This window comes from Copadichromis virginalis, linkage group LG15 (genome assembly GCF_057382275.1).
Source record: "Copadichromis virginalis isolate Kocher_CV1m ecotype Utaka linkage group LG15, C_Virginalis_male_GT1.1, whole genome shotgun sequence".
Lineage (NCBI taxonomy): Eukaryota > Metazoa > Chordata > Actinopteri > Cichliformes > Cichlidae > Copadichromis > Copadichromis virginalis.
The window spans coordinates 10,149,260-10,171,279 of record NC_140632.1 but is presented as its reverse complement, the minus strand read 5'-3'; the positions used below and the strand labels follow the sequence as shown (position 1 = coordinate 10,171,279).

The 22,020-nt window shown below is 42.6% G+C and overlaps 1 protein-coding gene across 6 annotated transcripts in view; it reads right to left on the bottom strand.

Annotated features, from left to right (window-relative positions):
- The window catches only part of LOC146691837 (prospero homeobox protein 1-like), a 54,213-nt gene that overhangs the window by 8,169 nt on the left and 24,024 nt on the right, over positions 1 to 22,020 (bottom strand). For 5 of the 6 annotated variants that reach the window (XM_085431824.1, XM_085431828.1, XM_085431825.1 and 2 more), the window contains one exon: positions 17,637 to 17,818. In XM_085431824.1, the coding sequence (XP_085287950.1) occupies positions 17,637 to 17,818 (182 nt within the window). Of the gene's footprint in view, positions 1 to 12,837; positions 17,819 to 22,020 lie in introns of those variants that run through there. The other variant, XM_085431829.1, reaches the window with a different exon arrangement.

The window sequence follows — 22,020 nt, the reverse complement described above, 5'->3', positions numbered from 1 at the left end:
TTTTCACATTTCATCTAACGTTCTTTGAGCTTTTCTGAATGGCTTTTAAGTGCTTTTTCTTGAAAATGAGATATTGGAGCCAACATTTCAATAAAGTAATTAGGTTTATTTGAATGGAAACCATTACATGCTAATGTTCTCTGTGGCCCTTTATTCATTTTAGTTGAGAGTGTCCAATCGAAATATGATTGTCTGATATTTTAAATGTCACAAGATTGAAGTCAGTAGTTCAAGACCGGTGTCTTTGCAGTAAATTCATTAAGTGTTCAGACATTTTCACTTTTTCCCCCAATTATTTTGTTAATTCAAAGGTAAATTAATAAAATTGCCACTTTTTGCCCCCCAATCTTTTCTCAAAAGTCAAACCTGTCATTTATAAAAATATTTGGACAATTTATCACAGCACCGGCAAATTTTGTCCATTTTGGCACATCCTATTTTTCTTCCTTTTTGTTAATTATCGGGAACTTTACTGGAATTTGCTAAATCTCACTTCATGTCGGGTAAATAAATCAACTCCAAGAAACTTGCTATAAATATTTAAAGAAGATGTGGCAAAACAGACTATTTCTAAATTCTGCAACCTCAGTTTTAAACTTCCATTTCAGAGTTACTAACTCTCTAAGCTTTTGGACAAAATAAATAACTAAAAAATAAGGACTGGTCAAAGTCTTGAGCAGTCAGTCGAACATATCTTTGGAAATCCTTTGCAAATATGGGCGAAACCTGCTGGAAAGACCACCATCCCACTAGTGCTTCCTTTTAAAAGGTCTTTATGATAGAGTAGCTACAAAGAAACCTCCTTTGAGTCAAAATCTTACGACACTGGGAGTTTTCCAAATGGCATTTAACAGCTCTGAAGGCACGAGGGAAGGGATTCTTTGGTCTCATTCAACAAAAAACTCTACTCGTTGAGCACAACTCCGAGCACTATGTCTACCACGTACACCATCCACTAAATACCCATGCATACCCTGTCATACCCCTGCAGGCATTAAAATACTCGGGTTAATCATCCCCCATTGCACACACGCACATTAAATGTAAGACATGTGCGGTTATATCCTAGGTGAAGCTGGTTGGTCGTCCAGTGGCCAAGTGGTGGCGTTGAGGCATCATCAGTCACTTGGAGTCTGTCAGTGACTCACCAAGGGCACAATGGAATTAGTGAGATTCTCTGCAATGTGACAGCTTGCTCTGGCTAAATGGTGTAATAATCTACCCCTCCTCTCGCAAACCTCCAGCAGCACATGCACTCGTACACACACTCATTCACGCACCCCCCCACCCCCAATTTGCCCTCCCCATACCAACTGGCACAGATAACATTGTCTTAAGCTATAAAAAAAGATTTTTTCTCCTGCCTCCATTGCGGTAATTATTGAATTAATGCAGATGGAGAGAGACATCTGCATGTTAAAGTGTTGGCCTCTCTCTTATGCACAGCAGATGTTCCCCTGTCATTTACTCAAATTATGCTGCTTAGATACAGAAGAGAGAGAGAGGGAGCGAAAGAGAGGATGCAGGAGGGAGGGACAGAGTGACAGAGAAAGTTGCTCGACATTGTCTTACAGTCCTCCAAGTGTCAGCTACCGAATTCATGTTGGATCTGTCCTTCAAGTAAAATGCCTACTTCTCTCACTCAGGCAGTCCTCACAAAATATTTGCTACTTCTTTTATTATAAGTTGTGGCACCGTAAATTGAGCAGGATTCACACCTACAATTTATGTAAAAGGAATTTAGAGAAAAACACTTGATTTTAAACTAAAATCCATCAAATCTAAACACGTTTAGGAGTTACGTACGACTATAATAGCTATTAAATGCACGCTATATTGATGTCAATATTCACTTTGATAGCTTCACCCAGCAGTTGACCTCTTGACCCTTGCAGTAAAGATGAAACCGAAAGGACAAGATCCTTTTAAGATTATGAGTCGATTATTTGAAGCGACGGCGAGACATAGAAAGAGACTGTGTATTAGCGTGTGTCCATATGTGTGTATGGGTGTGTGTCCCTGATGACAGATAACCAGGGGACCTTCTCCTTGGGATTATATTCCAGGTTGGTTTGGCCTCATCTCTCTGGATTATGTTGATAAAAACATTCTTGTATTATATTTTCTGTGCTTATTTTATTAATACTCTCAGGCAGTTCCCAGAAAAAGCTCCGTCCCACGCCTGCTTTAATGTAATCTTCTTCCACTTGAGCTTTTAAAATGTTTTTGGGGGGGGGTTAGCTGTCTTTGTAATACCTATTCTCTCCCACTCTTGAGGTTATATTTACCCCTTGCTGCATCATTGCGCACTGTAAATGACAAAATTATTATAAATATTTGGAATCGGGAAGTCCCTGACTGGGCTAAAGCTTTAGAAAGTTTCTCCTTAAACACAAGTTATTTTAGGATATCTTATTGTTGTTCTGTAATGATAAGATTTAGCTGCTTTTAACAGTCAAACATTTCAGATGACACGTGTAATAGAAAAAGCAAAGCATTTCTATTACATTTTTTGAGAATGTGAAATCAGTTTTCAGCATTTCAGCTTGAAAAATCAAACAATTCCCAAATTATCAAAATTACTTGACAGTTTGTTTTTTATTCCAGTTCACCTTGTGTAGCTCTTCCATTCATTGGTGCACAGCATGTGACGCTTTTTAAAAAATTATTATTATTCCTACTCACAAATGTAGCTAAATAGCAAAATGCTGCCATCCAGGCTTAGAGAAGTAGGATGTTACTTTTCCCAAATGGGCTTTGGAGATGTACATCATGAAATAGGTGCAGCCTGTAAATTGTATTCACCCTCATCTTCAACTTGAGGCAGCTGCTCAGTAGCGCACAAACATAACCGAAATGCATTATAAAGGTGGTGTTTAGACATTTTAAACGCATGAGTCAGATTTCCAATTAGCAGGCAGTGCACTGAAAACAGACCTCATCGTGTGAATTTAAGCTGTTTTCTCTGCTTGTGCATTATTTCCTGCAGTTTGTGGCACTGAAAGAGGTTTTGACCATAAGTTAAAAAAAAAAGTCAGGAACTTACATCATTTTCCAGTATGTTTAAAAATCATCAGATAACAGGATATCAACCCTTTTTGGTTTTTTTTTTTTCACTTTTTTCCACAATTTTCTTTGTAATTGCTTTGATCCATTTTTCACTTTATTAGCTTTTTTTTTTTTTTTAATATACATCCATGATTGACTGGATTATGGTGATTTAAACCTAATGGACCTCATTAGGTCTTGTAGAAATGTTTTCGTGCTTTTCCCTCTGTGCCTTACTTTGGCGAACTACATACTAGTGTTAGTGTTTTAGCTTTGAGTGCTACAGTGTAATTTTCTTGTGCTGGTTTGCCTGCAGTGCACATCCAATAAGTAATATGCAATCAGACCTGCATGAGGCTGACTGACCAGTCATTGATCTCAGCCCAGATCAGTGATACGTCAGTGTTTTTTATATCAACCCTTGTCTGAATGTTGAGTGACTATCAATTTTTTGGGGGGTTTGTTTTTATATCACTGGGTTTTTGAGGGTCAATCCTAAATACATGCTTTTGGAAATTGACTTTCTTGGGGTTTGGGAAACTGCAGTGCCTCCAAAAGTTGTGTTTTGCAAGTTCTACAAGGTCACATTAGTTTTTTTTGTGATCTACTTGCAAATACACAGTGGACTGTGCTTGCTCTCACATGTTCTCATGGAAGTTTTACTTTATTTTCCCGAGAAGCATTCTATGAATCAGCCCATCCACACACACGTATACGCGTACTCGAAGCCCCTACCTCTTTTCAAAACCCAGCAATCCAATGGAGTCTGTAAAACTTCTGGTCTCAAACCAAAAGCCTTAAAGCCAACAGATGCCTTTTCGTTATCATTGCCAGTTATCACTCTTAGCTTCCTCTGATAAGACTTTACTTTCTGACCCACATGTTAAGGAGTTCAATTTATCAGATGCACCAGAAGCGCGGATGGGGAGGTGGAGGGATGAGCGAGTCTCAAAAATACCCAGAGGCTTGAGAGATGAGACGTAATATGCCTTTTTTTCCCTGCCAGGCTGGTGGTGTTTCTGAAGCGGCGTTAGTACAGTAAGGAGCTCAGCATCTAAAGAGGCTTTGGTACATGCGGAAAGATGGGACATATTACAGCGAGGCTAGAAGCCTGCTTGATTAATGGGCCAGGATAATCACCTCATCAAATCACTCTCACTTATTAAATCTTGTTTAATATCGTAATGAGGGCCCTCCCGAGCTGCTTTGGCAAATTCCCCTCTCTCCCCGACTCTCCACTGCTCTTGCTTTTCCACTTCTGCCTTTCCGTTTCAGCAGGAAGGCTGCCGGTGCCAAGTTCCCCTCTGTCCTTGTCTGTCTCGCTTCCTTTTGTTGTCTTAACTTCCCTTTTCTCTGTCTTCACCTTTGCTCTGCTCCTTAATATACAGAAAACTGAACCTTTAATTTGCTGCTGTAGCTTTCGAGACTGTGCAGTTACAATACATCATCTCTAAAGCTGGAATTGTTGTATCCACAGCCTCAGTCTATTCACCTAATCTCCCTTATTTATGATGGATGATGTGCTAGATTGTATGATCATAAATCAAAGTATGTGTGGGTCAGGACCTGATTGAAGAGTGATGCTACTTCCCAAGGCTTTGGTACACTGGAGTTTATGGAAACACTTCAGGTGAGGTAATATCTCACCTGTCTCCTTCCGCATGATTTGTGATCTATATCTGTAGTATCACGGCATTCCTGAGGTTACTTCTACGTGTGCATAATGTGTGTGAGGTTTCTGGAATGGGCTGGCATCTCCTTCACTTGGCCTCCGAGCGAGATGATGTGCCTCAGAAGAAAACAACATGCCATTGTCTTATTTATGGTGTTCCATGTGTCACTGTGCAATCTTGGTCGCACAGCTGTCACTTTGCAATTCTTCCAAGGAAATAAAAATATTTCTCCTTCCCTCTTTTGCCCGCTCTCTCTTGTCTCTCTTGCGAATTATATATGCCTTTCAATATTCATCCCCCTTCCACTAACTTCATCTCAAAGTTGTATTCTGGTTTGTCGTCTCGGAAGGCTGGCAGGCAACAACTGGCTCAAGGTGACCAGTTCAGGCTTGGGATAGAGGTTAGGGCTGCATCTTCTCCCTAAGTGCCTTCCATTTTTTGCCTTTATTGTTTGGGAGCAGCTGTTGTGTACCTGGACCCCATGAGTGGCGCCTATGCTGGGTATCTTGGCAGCCAAGCTCCCTAGCTTTGGATACCAGAGTGAATCAATTCTTAAAGATGACTGTCTGCGTGCCGTGTCACATGGACAGGCCCAGAGTGAAGGGCTTAGGGGGCTCTGGAGCTGGAATGCTCTTTGATGGAGGGGCTGGAGAATGAGGAGGGAGGGGAGGAAAGGAAAATATGGAAGGGTATGGTCCTATTGTTGTGCCAAGGAATGCCCTTGACGGAGATAGAGGGGTATTGTTTTAATGTCCATGAACTCTTTTGGACATGGAAACCTAAAGGTGAAGGAACTGCAAGGGTGATGAACATCATAGCATCTTTGCTGATTTCATACATGCCTGGAGAAGTTCAGCTGTCAGATCCTGCTTTTTGCTCTTAACTACGTGCTGAAAGTTTCTCTGGGATGTGGCATGTGCTAGCAGCTTAGCATCAAGCAGCCATGTGAACGTGTAAAGGTTGGCCAATTATTTGGGGGCTGATATCGCCCCTCTGCCATAATACCCACAGAACCAAACTCATCCTAAGCAGCGACTGACAACAGCTGACCAGGACCTTGGTGATCTACCTGGCTCATAAGACTAACCTGTCTAAAGTCTGCTCAGAAACCTGAGAAAGTGAAGACTATAAAGGATGATAAAAACACATTGCCACATAGCCTGACCTCCCTCCCTCCCACACTCTATCTCTTTTTCCTTCTTCTTATCCTCCTTTGGAAAACAATACCATTCGGACCGCCCCCTCCCTACCTTTCTACCTTGGAAAAAGCAGGTTTATTAATAGTTCATAGCAAGGTGCTTGGGGCAAACTGCACTAGAAGGTTAAGGATGAGGTGAGTTTGCAGTCGGTGCTCAGCAGCCATAGCAGCAGCAGTAGCGGTAGCAGTTTCTTTTTTGGAGAAAGAACCTCATGGTCATCCCGTGTCCGTATCCATTTCATGACAAATGAAATACCACAGGCCCTCGCCAGAAACAATGGCTTGTTTGGCTGGCTGGAGGCTGTGGTTGTGGAACGGTGTGTGTGTGTGTGTGGTGGCGGTTGGGGGTAGCGGGGATGGGTGAAGGGGGGATTGGAATAAGATTGGCTTCCAACCCTTGCAGCTGTCCCGGTTGTCACTCCTTGTCTTAAGGCTCACTCCTGGCTCAACGCTCCAGCCCATGGATCAAGGGGATGTGTGTGTGTGTGGGTGTGTATGTGCATGCATCCCGAACCCCAAGAGATACTGCATGTCGATTCTCGGTACTGAAAAATGGCTCCAGACACAAAAGGCAAGTTGTACGGTGTTAAGACCCCTTCGGTATGGAGCAGACCCCAGGCATGAGGTCATCAGCCTTGCTTTAGCAGCCTTTGTCCTACTGCTTGATTGACAGGAGGGGTGGCTATCAAAGACAATTGTGGGATCAGTTACAGCTATGGGTGTCGCTCAAGATACAGCAGATCTCAAGTCAAAACACTTGTGAATGTAGTTTAGAAACGTAAAACTAGAACCACGTAGACTGTGTGCAAATGCGCTGCGATGTTCAAGCATGATAATGGTTTCGCACCTCAGCCCTGGTGGGCTCACCTTAATGTCAATTATAAAGTCTGTGAATCTTTTAATCTGCGTTGATAACAGGTGATGAACTTTAATACGCAGCTAAAATTCCATAAGCAAGCCTATGTGTGCATTACAAAGAATAAGACAAATTTCCCCCCCACCCTTTATCGCTCTCTCTCTCTCTCTCTCTCTCTCTCTCTCTCTGCCTCTCTCTCTCTCTCTCTCTCACCCTTATGTCTCAGAGATTAGCCTTTGCTCAAACACCTCCTGTTCATCTAAGTAATTAAAACATTAGAATTACTGGATTATAAACTGCTTTCCATTTAATCCAGCACTCGATGCTCCCATCATCTTGCCAAATGGGTCAAAAGGAAATATAATGGGGCTCTGTGATTTCTGTTTCAGGGATCTGGAAGAGGCAAAGGATGCCAATAATGGCTATTAAAAGAGATGTGTGTTTGTGTGTGTGTATGAGGGAGTGATGGAGAGAGAGAGAGAGAGAGAGAGAGAGCGAGAGATCCCAGACTGGCTTTGCCCCGAGTGCCATCTGTCTTGGACCCACTAGACCCAGTTTAGCCTGGAAGAAGCCAAACCAGTTCAGCTTCTATCTCTGCCCCCAATGCACAGTTATGTACACACAAACACGTTCCCTGTGAACGTATCTTCTTTAAGTGATTAAAGAGCTTCTTAATGAAGAAAAACATCTAAAAGGGAGTCTTTCATCATTATTTGAGAACTCTACCAAGGTTGGGTGTTTGTGTGTGCGTGCTTCATAAAACCTGTTAACAGGTGTTTGCCCTTGGGACACCCACTAGTGATGGGTCGTTCGCGAACGAAATGGCTCTTAGAGCCGGTTCTTTGACGTGAACGACGCGAGCCGACTCCTTATCGCGAGCCGTCACGTGTTTGTTTTTTTTTCTTTCTCTCACCCTCTCTCTCTCTCGCACTTTTTTTCGCTTCACTCTGCACGCGAGCCTTGTGCTTTACGCTGGGCAGAGGGGGGAGGGGCGGTAGTTACACTCACTAGCACAGGAACAGAGCCAGAGGGAGAGAAAGAGAGCCAGGGAGAACAACGTCACATTAGAAAGGTATAGTAATCATCCACAACTATTTTACGTTGCAGATGATAAAGGATTCAGAAAGTTTATTCATGCAGGCCCATATGACAGAGAATATGCATGTTCTTTTTGTTTTAATATTATAATTTATATTTAATTGTGTTGTGGTTTGCAGTGTTTTGTGTTGTTTTCACTTTAAATTTGTAAAAGGAAAAAGCTGAAAATTTAAATAGTTAAAAGTTGAAATGTGAATAGTTGATTTTTGTATTATATGATTTATTTATTACATTTTATGTGGAGTGAATAAATAAAAGTATATTTACGGTGGCCCCTAGAGACAAAGCACATACAAACTTCAAATCACGTACAAACTCCAAAACACGTACAAACTCCGAAGCACATAAAAACTCAAAACACGTACAAAAGACAACAGAATTGCTCCAGGATGCTGGGCGCAGTGTTGAGCTTTTGGTATCTTGTGGCTACACAAGCCAGCAAGTACCAACGACCGGATTTGGTGTGTGGTAGTAATAGATAAATGAACTTTTTTTTAAATTATTTGAATATATATGAGTGCCTGTGTATAAATACACAAACAATACACACATGCTTTCAATTGTAATTTAAGTGATCTAGTAGCTTTGCTTTGGAAGTTCAGTTCATGCTAGAAATGTGTTTTGGAGTTTGTACGTGTTTTGTCTCTAGGGGCCACCGCATATATTTATATATAAACATATATAAATAAAACCACTTTTTTTTACGTTAGTAATTCCTTTTGTGCATAATTTTATATTATTGTTAATAATAAATAAATTAAAGCAACAAAACAACCTGAAGAGCCGGTTCGGAGCCGAAAGAGCCGGCTCTTTTTAGTGAGCCGAACCGAAAGAGCCGGGTCTCTAAAAAGAGCCGGAAATCCCATCACTAACACCCACCTCATCCTCACGGCCTTAGTGGGTGTCTTCAGTGGGCTGATATGTTTTATATATAAAAATTTCTTTCTTTTTCTTTTCAACTGGCTACTTTTAGCACATGTTCTCACATGTGCACACATTCACAAACATTCACTTTTCTTTCAGTTTTCAGGGAAGTCCCTCCCTTCTCACTTCGCCCCCTGTGACATTTCTTGGCAGCTAAAATGAAGGGGTGCTGCGGGGATTCACAGTTGCTGTCTTCTCACCTACACTGTCTATACTAATTTGGATGATCAGTATGTGCTTGGCATGTTTTCTGTTCGTGCGTGTCTCTGAGTTTACATCCCATATCTTTGTGCAGCCTTTTTATTTATTTATTTTTATTCTGTGGTTATGGAAGCACGCGCGTAGTCTCCTCCGCAGCATGTTTTCTGTCGGTGTGTGTGTGTTTTGTGCGCTCGTTCTTGATGGTTTGTGTTTGTGCTCCTCGCAACAAGAGGTCCAAGTTGACACAGTGACAGTTCCTCGCAGAGCGACAGTGGGGCCCTGCCATCCAACAACAGAGGCTTTGTTGCTTTGCTCCTCTTGGCTTGTTATGGACTTCCTTCTTTCTCTCTTTCTGTCGCTTTCTCTCCCTTTTTTATTGAGCCCATTTTCTTGTCTGAAGTCTTAATTTGGGGCGCTGGCCAGTGGGGAGAGGGAAGAGAGGGTAACCGAGGGAGGGAAGAACAGGGGGAGAAAGAGAGAGAGAGAGAGGAGAGGAAGTGCAGAGTGGTGATAGCTGCAGATGGACGGCACTTTGTTCCTTCTTTCCCAGGCTCCTCTCTTGAGCCTCCGAGGCTCCAGTTGCGTTCAAGCCTTCCAGGGAGAGAGAGAAAGAGAGGGAGACTGGGAGGAAAAAGAGGCCACAATGAGCTGCCCAACTGGAATCTTCCAATTGCACAAACGAATTTGCACACATGGAGGAAAAATGAAAGCAGAAGAATTGAAGAAATAAGTGAATGAAGAATAAACAGAAGCGCGCAAATAGGGACAAGATGGGACATGCTTAAAAAAAATCAGTGAGTCTAAACTGTGCATACTAACCACTAGGTGTCCCCATCACTGGTGCCAAAATGTGGGCAGCCCAGAGTTAATCCCATGATTCTGCCAGTGGCTCTGGAGCAGATCGGTGTGCTGCTCCATCGACAATAGCTGAAATCCAGTGTTAAATCACCAACACATGCAGAATGAATCCATCAATCTGTGCACTGCGGAAATCGCTTCTCATGGTTTCAGATTAAACCCGAATCATTTTTTCTGTTTAATTATAGGTCCAATAATCAAATAAAAGCACAGATGAGCAAGAAAAGGTGATGCACAAATGCGGGCAAATGTCCATTATCTGTATAAGGACGGAATTATTCTACGATTCAGGCTTTTAGCCCGCAGTCATTTTGCAGGAGTAGGTGTCAAAATGTTTCAAAGAGTGGACAGCTCATTTGGTCATTAGTAGGAGGATTGCACAGAGAAGAAATCGAAATGAAATCCTAAGTCCTTGTGTTTCTTCATCACAAAGGTTCCCCAGTACGGGGAATTACGTCAGCTCTTGTGTGTGGTAATATTTACTAAAAGTTCTTCTATTTGTTGTTGGGTCGGCGTGCTGTAAATCCCTCGCTGCCACAGAGCTGTAAAACACACTTTTAGACTAAATGCATGATGAAAGCTTAAAGGAAGCCTTTCCAGCTTAAAACAACACTCTTAACTAAATGGAAAATGTTCTTGAACCTGAGTGTGTGTGTGATAACAAGTGATCACGAAGGGAGGAGGGACTTGGATAGGGACCTTGGGGACCATGTCAACGTTTTGTGTGCCAGAGCAGGGACAAACATTGGACAAACATTGGGAAAGGCTGGCAGCCTTTGAGATAGTGGGCCGTTGATCTAAGACTGAGGAGCTAAAGTCCACTATCTCCTGTGTGATACGGCAGCCAAGGTCTTTCTGACACACAGAACAAACATGGATACCTGAAGACAATGACCTTTGAACCCTCAGCAGGGTCAGTGGAAAAAACAGGAAGCAGGGAAAGTGACTCTAGTGACTTCCTCTCTGCAGGCCAAGAATGAATCAGGTGGAATGATTGTAAGTACACGGGTCACTGTACATAAACCATGCGCACACACATACACACACAGGTGCACACACAATGTTCAAGAGTAGGAAGCACAGATGTGGTGTGTGTGCATGTGCCTGCTTGCGAGCTTGTGTGTGTGCGCGGAGGAGGAAGCGAGAGAGTGAGTCTTCAGATGTAGCGACAGATGGTATTTGATTACAGAGCAGACGGTCGGTGTTGTACAAAGATGCTGTCTCAGCCCAACCTAAGGAGCTGTAGCCTCCGGTTAAGGCGAGCGCAGGGAGGCAGGCAGAGGACGAGAGGGAAAAAAAGAACACGAGAGAGAGGGAGAGAGAAAAGAATAAAAGCAAGCAAGCAAGAAAGACACAAAAGAAGCAACTCCAAAAATGAGCATCAAAGCAAAAAGAGTGAAAAGCAGTCAGGCAAGAACAAAGGAAGAAAAGGAACAGCAACGGGCAGGCGTGGTGGAGAGTACAACCGAGGTCACCATAAGAAAAAAGCAAAATGATACAGAGAGAGCGAACCGTGCCTTTAAAAAAAAAAGAAAAGAAATAGTCCCACGTTCTTCGTAAGTGATTCCTAAACTCACAAACACATATTTTTAGAAAACTAACAAATAGGGAAAATATAACGGGATGAGTCATGCATCTTCTTGTAAAATGATTTTTTAATCAGCGTCTCTTTTTTGTGGCCAAACATTATTGTAATTTGAAGAAACACGCACACACGCACATAATTTATTGGTTAAAACTGCAACGATTACATGGATAATTGCCCGATGGACAAATAATGAACATTAATGATGACACATTTTTGAATAAAAACATATACAATGCGTCTCATCTTCATTTCTTTTGGATTGTTAGCCGATCAATAGAAACGCAACTGCTTCACAGCATTTCTCACTACTAAAAAAAGCGTGACAGAGACAATAACCACAGATTAATAATGAAAACGACAACTCCTCAGCTTCAGTTGTGAATTCACTTTCAAGAGGTTTGTCTCTTTGCTCGGTCCTCAGACTGTTTTCTAAACATTTATAATCCCCCTTTTCCCACTTTACAAAGTCTTTCATAAATCCTTTAATTATTTCCTGCAACCCTTTTTTCTAATGAGGAGAATACTTCACTGTGTGTGTGCGCCCGTGCTCGATTGTTGCATTTAGCCTGATGAGGCAGCACCTGCAGTTGTCTCCGGAGCCTGTAGAGAAACTATGATGGGAGGACGGTTCTCTGCAGCCAAACTCCTAATTAATGATCACTCTGCGAGCAGGACAGCTCTGATTCACTCAAACAGGACAGAATAAATTGCACTGTCGCCAGTGATCCTTTGATAACCAAAAAACCTGGGAAGCAAGGTAGTAAATTTCAAGCGAATACCATTCACCATTAAATTACAGTAAAGTACTGACAGATTTCCCAGCATGAAACGGTGTACCTTCGATAATCCATAACATTTTGTTACTCTAAAAAAGATTTGACTGTTATCATACCGTTATTCTTCTTCTATTCTTCTATTATTTTTGTCTTTCTTGACAAGATATCCCCTTTGTTGCAGTTTTCCTATCCCTTTTATCATGCGGTTAAATGAATTTGTTACATTCAAATTTTAAAAGCTACCCTGAAGCTGATTAGTCATTACAGAACTCTCAACTATGGCCATTACTAGCTGAACCCTATTGCTTTTTGGCCACAGAAACCCAATAAACTGCTTTATACACCCATCAGCTTATACAGAAACTAACTGAAATTACCACAGCACTTCTAAATTGATCACTTGATTATTTCAATTTCCATGATTCTTTTTTTTAATGCTTGCTAGCGGAACAAAATAGATTTCTGCTAGTATGTTCTTCACTGAAAGCACCAGCTTTTACAGCATTCATGTATATTTCTAAGTATAGATATCTTTATAAAGTCAGATTCCCCCCCCCCCCCCCCCCCCCCCATGCTTTAAACACAAACACAGAGAACAAACCACAAACAGCTGCCACTTTTCACTCTCTTTTTCATTTTTATTTCAATTTTTTATTCATTTTGCACAAGCTTGCATATATACTGCACATACATTCAGTTCATAGAGGGTGAAGGCACGAAAGGCAATTTGACTACTGGTTGTTTTTGGGCTGGGCCAAAGCAATACAAGGGAAAAAATCTCAAGAGAAAATACAAAACTGCTTCAAACTAGTTTCGGCTTTCAAGTCCACCCTCTGCCCTGTCAAATCCAGTTTTTTTTGTTTGTTTTAACTGTCCAGTTTCACGTAGCTGCCAAAATCCCCACTCATCTTTTCTGTCAATTTAACTTTTTTTCTTTTTTGAAATTGTAAATTCGTTAAAGTGTAAAATCTTTTAAGTTGGTTCTACTTATTCAAATGCAGTACAGCCTTCCCTGTTTGAAAAAACAAAATGAAACAACATCAAATAAATTAGGATAAATTAAACCAATAAATTACACAAAATCTGCAAGACAAATAGACACCGATAACAGGAAAAAAAAAAAAAAGCAGCCATGTCATGAGTTTTATTTTTACAACCTGTGTAACTATTCAGACTGTATCCGAAAAACATGGCTGTTCCAGTTGGAATTACTGCACTAAAATTGAATAATAATGTCATACAAAAAGCATCAACAAAACATTATTTACATAACATATTGCTAAAGTTATACAAAGGCAGTATTTATCACTGTAAGTCCACGTCATTGATATTTACAATAAAAGAGGAGCAATGTGATAATAATAAAAAAGGAATTACTACTGAAAGCATCGAGAAACAAAAACCTCTTTCAAACAGGTCAGAAAACAGATCAGAGGAAATTATCGCAACACACACACACACATGCGCACACACCAAACACATGTTGCCAAACGCTTAATGAGAGTCATTTACATGTCAGGATGGTACTCCCAGGGGTGGGGGAGGGGCCACAGTGTTGAGAATTGTGTCACACACTGGTTCACAGGTTCTCATAATCGGTCTTTTCTCTCACGCAGACACACGCAGTCATATACAGTGCACACACACACATGCGCACGTACTGCAAAGCATACAGAAATTCCACAAAATTCCAAACTTTCATCAACTTTTAAACCCAGTGAAAAGGGGGTACAAATCGCTGTTTTTTTTTTTCCCCTTCAATCCGCAATCTGGTTTTTTTTTTTTTTTCCCCTTTAATCTGTCACTGTACAGTGTTCCCCATCCATGGATGGCACTAGTCTTCTGATGACAATGAGTTCCTGTCTGTCTCTTGGGTCAAATCTAGAGCTACGTTGGCGGAAATCTGCCCTTGTTTTTTTGGATGACACAAAGAGCACAGGCTGCCAACGCTGTGACATCACCGTTACCCCACCGTTACCCCACCGCTCGTCTGATGCATCGTTCTGTTCGGAAAATTAAAGAAATGAATGCTGGTGCAACTTCAAGGGCACTGCCGATGGGAAACCGTTTCCCGTTAAAGGCATGGCAGAGGGAGGGGGGGGAACAAACAAACCAAAAAAAATACCCCACTCCTCTGTGGATATTTCAGAAGAGTGCTTATGAGTCCAGTTGGAGAGTGGGTGAAGTCTCCTTTTTTTCCTTTTTTAACCACTCACCCCTCTCTAGCACTCTGAGTGATAATAGAAAAAAAAAATCTGTACAGCTATTCTTTGTTTCATCCTGACAGTATTTACAGCAGCGACAACAATATTTCATACTCTGAAAAGGTATTCCAAGTTTATTTTTCTTTTCTTTTTTTGATCTCCAGAAGACAGCCATTCAGCACAATACAAAAAAGGTAAAGAAACCAAAAGGAAAAACTGGTCACAAAACCTGCAAAAAACCTACTACTATTGCTCCTAATCTACCAACAACTCATTCAGAATACAGATTGCAACAAAACTGTCACTAAAAATACCCTCAGGATTTCTTTTATGAAACAGTTTCTAACAGTGCCTTTCAAAGAACTTCCACTATATATTTTTTTCCCATAGATTTATACTTTACATTATAAAAAAAAGGCTATATATGCATTTCAATAATGTTATCCTAAAAATTAAACGACCCCAGAAAACAAAACCTGACAAAAATATTCTCAACACGGCGTTAAGGTCTTGCTAATCCTTATTTTATTTATTTATTCTTTTTTTTTTCCTTTTTTTTTTTGCACACAAGTTCTTCATTATCCTGAATTAATCTTTTTAGACGCAGGAACTCTTTAAGTTTAGGGTGGAGTTGCAGGAAGGGAGAGGGCATGGAACGATAATAATCTGCGCATCAGATAAAAGTGTCCTTTCCTTTCTTTATCCTTTGTCTGTGGCGCTTTAGAGCCCTTGGCTGGTGCTTTGAGACTGAGACATGCAGGGCCTAGCCCATCCTTCAGTGAGAAATGTGCGCCGCTCGCTCTCTCAGGGCTCCGGATCTTAAGAAGAACACTGTCCGGGGAAGAGAAGGGGGACATAATGAAGGGAGTAGCTCTCTGTCTTTCTCTGCCTTCTTTTGTCAGGCCTTTTGTCTCGCTTAGACAAGTCAGCAGGTTAAGCAACCTGCCCCTTTTGATCTTTTGTGCCGCACACACAGACACACTATAAGCCAATGTCGCAAGGTGAGATCACCAGCTAGCTCGCACGCACCAAGCAAAATATCAAAGTCCACTCATTGCTTCAAACTTACCTCTTCAAAAAGGTCATCTAATATCTAATACTTACTGCTTCGTAAAATCTTAACAGCCTGAGAGGATGGGTGAAGGTAAAAAACAAATCAAAAACAGTACATATAGAAGTTCAGCTCAAGTGAAAAAATTTGGGATTAGAACTTCAGGTAAAAGTGAAAGGAATGCCGTTTAACAAACTGGGCACAGTGGCTTGAACAGAGACACACTTTGGGTCTTAAAAGCTGCCGGTGTGGGACGGCAGGACAGAGCAGAGGGCTTCAGGTGCATGTTGCTCCTTGCTCTGCGCCTTTGTCCCTGGTCTTTGTAGTGCTGAGAGCTTCTCCGTCTACCCCCTGGGGGAAGAGTGCTCACCTCTAACCTCATGTTGTTGCACTGAGAGAGAAGCTAAATCACTCAGCAGCAGGTGAACATAGAGGGAAGGAGCATTGTGTGTGTGTGTGTGTGTGTGTGTTGTCATCAGGGTAAGTTCTACTTGAGGCAGAATTAATAAACGGCTGTTTATCAGCCTCAATAGATTCCTTTTATCTTCACGTCTGTTCAGTTAACAAACCGGTACTTCAGGTTTTGATATATTCAAGTATCGACTGCTATTAAAGTAACTTCATAATGCCATTTACACCATATATAAGCTAACCACATTAAGAGCCAGCAGTGTAAATATGTTAACTTCTTTCACGTGAGCTGTTTAGTGCTATAAAAATTAAAAACAAAACAAAACAAAAAATCAGACTTGCACTTATTATGTATGTTCACTAATTCAGAACACAGACGTAGAAAAATATTTTGTTATTAGATGAAGAAGTGCTCTTTAAGGGGGAGCAGATTAGTTTTCAAAGGTGGAACAGCTATAGTAAATCAAGAAAACACACTTTTACCAAATACTTCTTATTTACTTCATGTTTCTTTAGACTATGTTGGTTATTTTTAGCATCATTACTGGACTGATCCTGTGCAGGATGAGCTTGTCACTACAGGTGAATAGAGAAGCCCACTCTAATAAATTCCCTGGAATAAAATCCAAATCCAGCAAAGTTGCCCCAGCAACCAAACAGCGAAACAAACAAAACAAAACCAAAGTCCACGCCAGTGATGAACAAACTGAGGAAAGTGAGTAAGGAGAAGGAAAATGGGGAATGAGGAAGGTGGAGGAGGAGGAGGGGGGAAATACTTCAGAATCTAAAAATCTTTTGGAATAATATTCATAGCAATAATTTATTTCTTTCAGCAACGGCATCAAGGGACAAACAAATCTTGAAGTGCCAATCTTCAGCAAGCAGTAGTGACAAATAATAATCATAAACAACAACAATAAGAATAGTAATCAAAAATAATAATGTACACCCAATAAACACAATGCCCCTATTTGCAGGGAAAACACACTTCAAAAAAAAAAGAAAAAAAGAAAAATGGTAGAGCTCAGTAGCTATTTGAAACTGGTCCAAGTCTCACAGACCAGTACCAAAAGTCCAGTTTTAGTCCAGTCAACAACCTCACTAGGCCTTGCTTTTTGTGTGCATGTGTGCATGTGCCTGTCCTGTTAGGGACATCTTCAATAGCACAGTCTATTAGGCACCCACTTTGTATTAGGGAAAGAGGGGGTAGGGTGGGGCAGTTCACATGGATACCCCCCGAATTGGAGGGGCCTCTGTGGGTGCCACGAGTCAAGTCTTCAGGGAACCCAGCCTATGTTCTTAGCAGTATAAATGGGAACTCGGGAACTCTTTCCACACATGGAGGGCGCCGTTAGTGTTGATCACAGAACAGGCCAAACAGAGTGTTCACACGGTCCAAGAAAATAAAAACACCCAATAAGATCAGAGCCTCTTCAATTCAGAGTCATAGAAAAACAAAACATATAATAACCAGCATAATATAAGAACAAGAACACAATAGCTAGGTCATTTAGGAACTGCCACAAGGGGCTTTAGATTGGGAATGCTACTCCATAACTTTCATACATTCAAAAAAAATAAAATAAAAATAAAAACAAACAAACAAGAAAAAAAAACAGGAAATCAAAAGTAAAGTTGAAGAAAAGGGAAAAAAACAAATCATAATATAATTTTGAAATTCTATGAAATCAGAAAAACAAAGAAAGCGCAAAGCGGTAAGCAAGGAGGAAGAGGAGGAGGTGAAATTTACTCATGTAGAAGCTCTTGGAGACAGTTTGGGGACTTAAAGATCTCTGGGACCTCGCTGTCCAGTTTGCAGATGACCTTGTAGATGGCCTTCTTCCAGGACGGGTCCACGTCTTTGCCGGCCACGATGGCATTGAAGAACTCTCGCAGTGTGATTTCTGCCACCTCCAGGAAACGATCAGGGACCTTCGCGAACACAGAAAGGAAGGAATGAGCAATTGTGTAAACAGATGTGAGGAGTACACGGAGGAAATCCTATTTTAAGGTATTTTAAGACTCACTGCAAAGTTTGCGTCCTTTATGTCACTCGACACAAAAGCACCGTTGTAGTGGTTTGATTTTAAGGCACTTCGTTATAATGCCAACCCTAAAAGTGTTTCGACCACTGAATACTGAGGAAAATGGGAACGAAACTTGACCGACTGCCAAAACCCAAACCAACTTTCCCAAACAGCGACAGTCTTCGCCCCCCCCAGTTGTAGAATATGTTCATATTTTCAAAGTGGATGTAAAACCATAAATCTCCTGTCTCTTGAGTCGCTACTTCCTTAAACGCCGGTTGAGGTGTTGGCCTGAGAAAAGTCACTTCTTGCGAATTCTCAGGTTTCTCACACCTCCCACTTCCCCCACCTTCCACCAGCAGCGTGGCGGGCGTGACATGTTTATGAGTCCCACTGTAAATCTGCGACCAAACAAGAGAGCGGAGCTGAAGAGCGACAGAGAGGTGCTGGCGAAAGAGGAAGTACTAAATGCTTTGGGAACGGGGAGACACGCTGCCTCTTTAGTGTCCCTGACAGCAGCGCTCACCGACACCATGGAGATGATTAGTCTGGCAAAGATCTGTGACACCTTCCCCCAAGCCAACACTCTGTCACACACAGACACACACGCTTATGCTGGTGTGAGCACACACACCAGCGGACACACCTCCTTGTGCCAAGGAGATGACACATCCTGTACTGTGACAGAGCTCTACATAATGCTCGCTGCACGCACGCACACACACATACACACTCACGCACCGGGTACCCTGGTGTATTTGGCTGAGTCTCTTTCCTCGACTCAGAGCTCCAGGGCGACGCAGCCTTCAGGGGTCACCTGCTTGGATAATGCTGACTGTCTGCCTGCCCGCCTCCCTCGATGCTCACACACACAAACACATATTGTCTCACACACATACAGCAGCAGCCTGCCCAAATGCCTGACAGTGCGTACTCCACTCCTCTCCTCCAGTGTCCTGCAGATACTCATCAGGAGTGTCAGGACACAGCAAGGTTAGTGGCCACTGGAACACACACACCGATGGACAAGGACCCACACACACCGACAGGCCTCTTCAACCACACACATATGCACTTAAACACACATGGGACAGCTACCAACCCCCCTCGGGGTGATGAATGGAGGCTAAGATGCCTGTGTGTCTGGTTGGTGTGTGTGTGTCTGTCCACTACTCAAGTGAAAAGGTGAGTTGTGAATAAGGAGCTTGTGCACTGTGTGTCTGTGTGTGTTTGACGGAGAGAGAGAGAGAGAGGGAAAGGAAAAAAACGAAAGATAACCCAATTCCCCAAATATTGAATTCCCGTCTGGTGGGATAAAAGTGGATATAATTCATTGTTTGGGCTGCTTGTCGTTCACGGAATACTGGCACAATGACCCCGCTTTGAGGCCAGCTACAGTAAGTGTGTGTGTGTGTATGCCCGCGTGCACTTTTCCCGAAAGACCTCACTAACGGGACGGTGCCGCGTAGCGCCCTGGTGTTAGATGCAGGGAGTGCCGCATTACTAAGAATATTCCTGCATGGAATTTCTCCTGACGTTTTGACTATAAAAGGACAGCAAAATGCTGACTGCAAGGAGAAAGCAATGTCAAGGAGAAAAGGGTATTGGTATTTCAGATCCTCTTGACTGAGAGAGTGAGAATGGGAGGGAGGGAGAGATGGCGAGAGAAGGAGGGGCCGAGAAGAGTCTAAGGAGAGAGAGCGGCGCAACAGAACAAGGGAGTTATTCCTGTCCCACAAGCCTTTGTTTTGCGAGTACATGTGAGTTGTGTGTGTGTGTGACTGAGCTTCCTCCTGACCAGCAGTGAGCCTAAACTGTTTGCACCCCCTTCCACCTTGTCCAATTCTAACCCCCCCCCCTCAAACCGCCTCCCTCCCTCCCTCCCTCCCTCTTCATCTTTCTATGTCTCTCTAGGGTCAGCTGTTGGGCCTTTGTTCCAGAGGCATTGTGGGGGATTATCCAGTGTGGCCGTTCATTCGCTCGGCTGTCCGGTAAATGGGGCCAATCGCGTGGCTCACAATCCTTCATACATATTTCATAGGGGTTTTTAACAACTTCTCAGCAGAGCCCAAAATTAAAGGACAGATGTACAAACAGAGAGGGAGGAGAGAGGGATGGATGGAAAGAGGCAGCGAGGTGGTGGAAAGGGAAGGATGTGGAGTTGCGTGTGTGTGTGTGTGTGTGTGTGTGTGTGTGAGTGAGAGGAGTGACGCCTGGAAAAGGCAAACAAGGTGACTGAGAGTGAATCTATTGCCAAGCAGGCTAAATCTGAAAACGAACCTTTTCTCTTTGACTTTTGGTCCATTTTTCAAAAGTGGAGTAAAAAAGTAAGCTTAAATGTAATGCCTTTAATTTGGACTAGCAAAACACGGAAGGGGTAAACTTTCTTGTCTTGCTCATGTTGAATTTTGGCTGGCAAACGCGTGCGGCAGGCAGCGGCAAAGCATTCAAAAATCAACCAATAAAGAGCTCTCATGAAAATGAATGCTCTCGCCCTGTGTAACACAATATGAAAAGCGGAAGACGGAGTGGGAAGAATCGGCAAAGATGATAAGGCTGCAATACCCTGACATTTACATTGTGCTTGGTGTTAGGGGGCCTTCTAATCAAGGAGAAAGGCAGGGTGGAAGAAAAAGGAAAGTAGGGTTGATAGCACTAAGGCGGTAAATCAGTCTTTTTCAATGGCTGCCCCCTCTCCCCCACGACACTCTCTCCCCATTCTGTCCATCTCTCTCTCACTCGTGACAGGTTGCTTTGAGACAGAAGGATAAGCTCTTTTTCAGAGAGAGGGAATCGGATTTCCTGCTTTTTGATGAGATAATAAAATATGACGGAGGACAATAGGAGCCTGTGGACGGCTTGCTGGGAGCTATTCACTCGAGCAGCAGCCCTCATCTTAAGACTGCTTAGACAAACGTTTAAAAAGGTAGCCAGAGGCCCAAGCCCTCAAAATAAAGGCTACTGTTACACACTCTGTGTGCAAGTGTGTGTGTGTGTGTGTGTGTGCGCGCGCGTGCACGGGCCTGTGTCTTTCGCATGTGTTTCGGTAAAGCCTGAGAAATCTCTTCTCTCTCGGTGACTCAGGGTTGGCTGTTTGTTTGACCAACGTGTTTCTCCCCTTTGCTTTTGGGAACTGTCAGGAGATGTATTGCACCTTCTATTTGCACAGTGTTAGCCAAACAAGACAAGACCCTGGAAGATAAGGCTGTATGCGTGTGTGTGTAAGTGTGAGTGAGTGTTCTAGCAAGCTTTTGCCTTGAAGGATGAAATGCAGGGACACAACATAAGCCCTCGCTGCAAGCCAGGTTAATTCCTAACCCCAACTCAGCCTGGGAATACCAACACTTCCCATGCTTTTTTGGTCACTGTGTTTGTGTTTGTGAGACGTGGTATTTATAGATTTTGTAGCGCACTCAATGCCACAGATGGGGGGTTATCTGACTCTGATATCCAATAAGTATTTTTGTGATACCCGTGTCTTAAGTAATCTAAAGTTTGCACACAGTAAAGGGTCTGAAAACAAGAGCTGAAACTGACATTTGAGCGAGTCAAGCCAGAGGTTTGCAAACCTCGAACATGCACTGGCCCATAAGCCTCCCGTGCCTCACATATCTGCTCCAATCAATAATCTACAAAGGTCTTGATAAGCCCTTGGTCCATACTGTCATTTTGGACAAACACAACCCATGTCCCCTCTCTTCCTACCCCTCACCACGCTTGCCCCCCCATCCGATAAGATTGTGCCACAGCTGAAGAATCTGACCAATCGGGAAAAGTCACAGAAGATCCGTAGTTAAATTTTTTTCTTCATTTTCGCAACATTGTCCAAAATATAATTTCATTCTTGACATCTCTCATTGGAGAGGTTTGCACCAGCATTTAGGAGACTGCTGGGACGGGAAATGGGCCTCAAAGCTGAGCAAACATCAGCCACCCTCACTCCACTGATAGCCTTGAGAACAGGGAGCCTTGAGGGTCTGTCGTGCATACATGTGTGTGTATATCTTGCTGTCTGGTGTGCTTATGTGTACACGAGCATAAGCGTCACATGGACTTTTCTCAAGGTGCACTTCTGCTGGCGAGTCAAGGGCATGCCAGGGTCAAAGA